The following is a 1,167-nucleotide window of genomic DNA, read 5'->3' as shown; positions in this document are numbered from 1 at the left end:
ACCTTCACAACCAACATCACATAGTTCCATTATTTCTAAACTGAAATATAAAATAACAAAATAAATACATTAATTACTGTATGGAATTGAAATTTTGTCACAAATGGGGACAATTCAAAATAGATATATGACTTTTACAACTGTTACTTCTGTCATTCTGAGGGGAAAAATAAAAAATTGTTATAACTAATCTGAAAAATATAATAATCTCTAAACAATAGCAATTTAATCATTATCGCTGTCATCACTTTCACAATTTCCTTCTTGACTGGAAATTCGGCCATTAGCCGGAACAATGCACTCTATTCTTAATATGTATTCAGCAAAATGCAAAACAGAGTCTAATATTTTGAAAAACATAAATGGATTTTGGTGTCCCGTAAATGTAAATTCATCCATCATGTATGACATAGCAGGGACCTGACCCTTCTCTATCACATTTTTCAAATTGTAATTAAATCTCATCTGAAACTGAATATACCTCTCTCTAGTCAGCCTTGCTTTTCTATGTAACAACCATGGAATTTCATCTAAGACCTCCATCAATATAGCCTTCACAATTTTATCCTCTATCTTTACTGAGACATCATTTTCAACTAAGTATCTGGCCAATAGTTGAATGTAGCTGCCATGTGGCACTGAATATAAGACAGGGATCACACCCTGAGGACGGATGACTAGATCTAGTTCCACCGAGAGATTCCTTTGAATGCTCTCTCCTCTGTGTACTTGGAATAGAGTCTCACACTGGTGTAAAGGCATCACATGGGAGCTTGAACTCATTGCTGTAACCTGTGGGACTGATTCAGTGAGATAACCCAAATCTCTCTTACAAAGGAAATCATACGTAAAGTGATAATTATCTTGCTTTGTTTCTATATAGGGAGTCAGTTGTTTCAAGCAGTCAGACATCCAGCAATGCAAGTACTTGAAAAGATTGAGAAAAGCTGTAGAAAACTGGTGGCACTGGGTAATTGTTGGACCACAGAGGACTATCTGGTGCATATTCAGGCCATGAAGATTAACAAATCTGGATAAGCCATGAGCCACTGGCTCTACTTTTTCAAATATTCTAATGGATCCTGAATTAATATCATTTTGAATTACAATGGGTGTAATTCCTGTCTTTATCATCACAAAATTCCATTCTTTTTCATCAATCATATC

The 1,167-nt window shown here is 35.1% G+C and overlaps 1 protein-coding gene across 1 annotated transcript in view; it reads right to left on the bottom strand.

Moving 5' to 3' along the window:
- Positions 1 to 225: 225 nt before the first annotated feature.
- The window catches only part of LOC119575702, an 8,435-nt gene continuing 7,493 nt past the window's right edge, over positions 226 to 1,167 (bottom strand). The window contains exon 3 of the mRNA XM_037923328.1: positions 226 to 1,167. This exon is cut by the window's right edge and continues 963 nt beyond it. Within this exon, the coding sequence (XP_037779256.1) occupies positions 226 to 1,167 (942 nt within the window).

This window comes from Penaeus monodon, chromosome 7, assembly GCF_015228065.2.
Source record: "Penaeus monodon isolate SGIC_2016 chromosome 7, NSTDA_Pmon_1, whole genome shotgun sequence".
Taxonomy (NCBI): Eukaryota; Metazoa; Arthropoda; class Malacostraca; order Decapoda; family Penaeidae; genus Penaeus; species Penaeus monodon.
The sequence above is the reverse complement of the archived record's forward strand: the minus strand, read 5'-3'. Positions and strand labels throughout refer to the sequence as shown.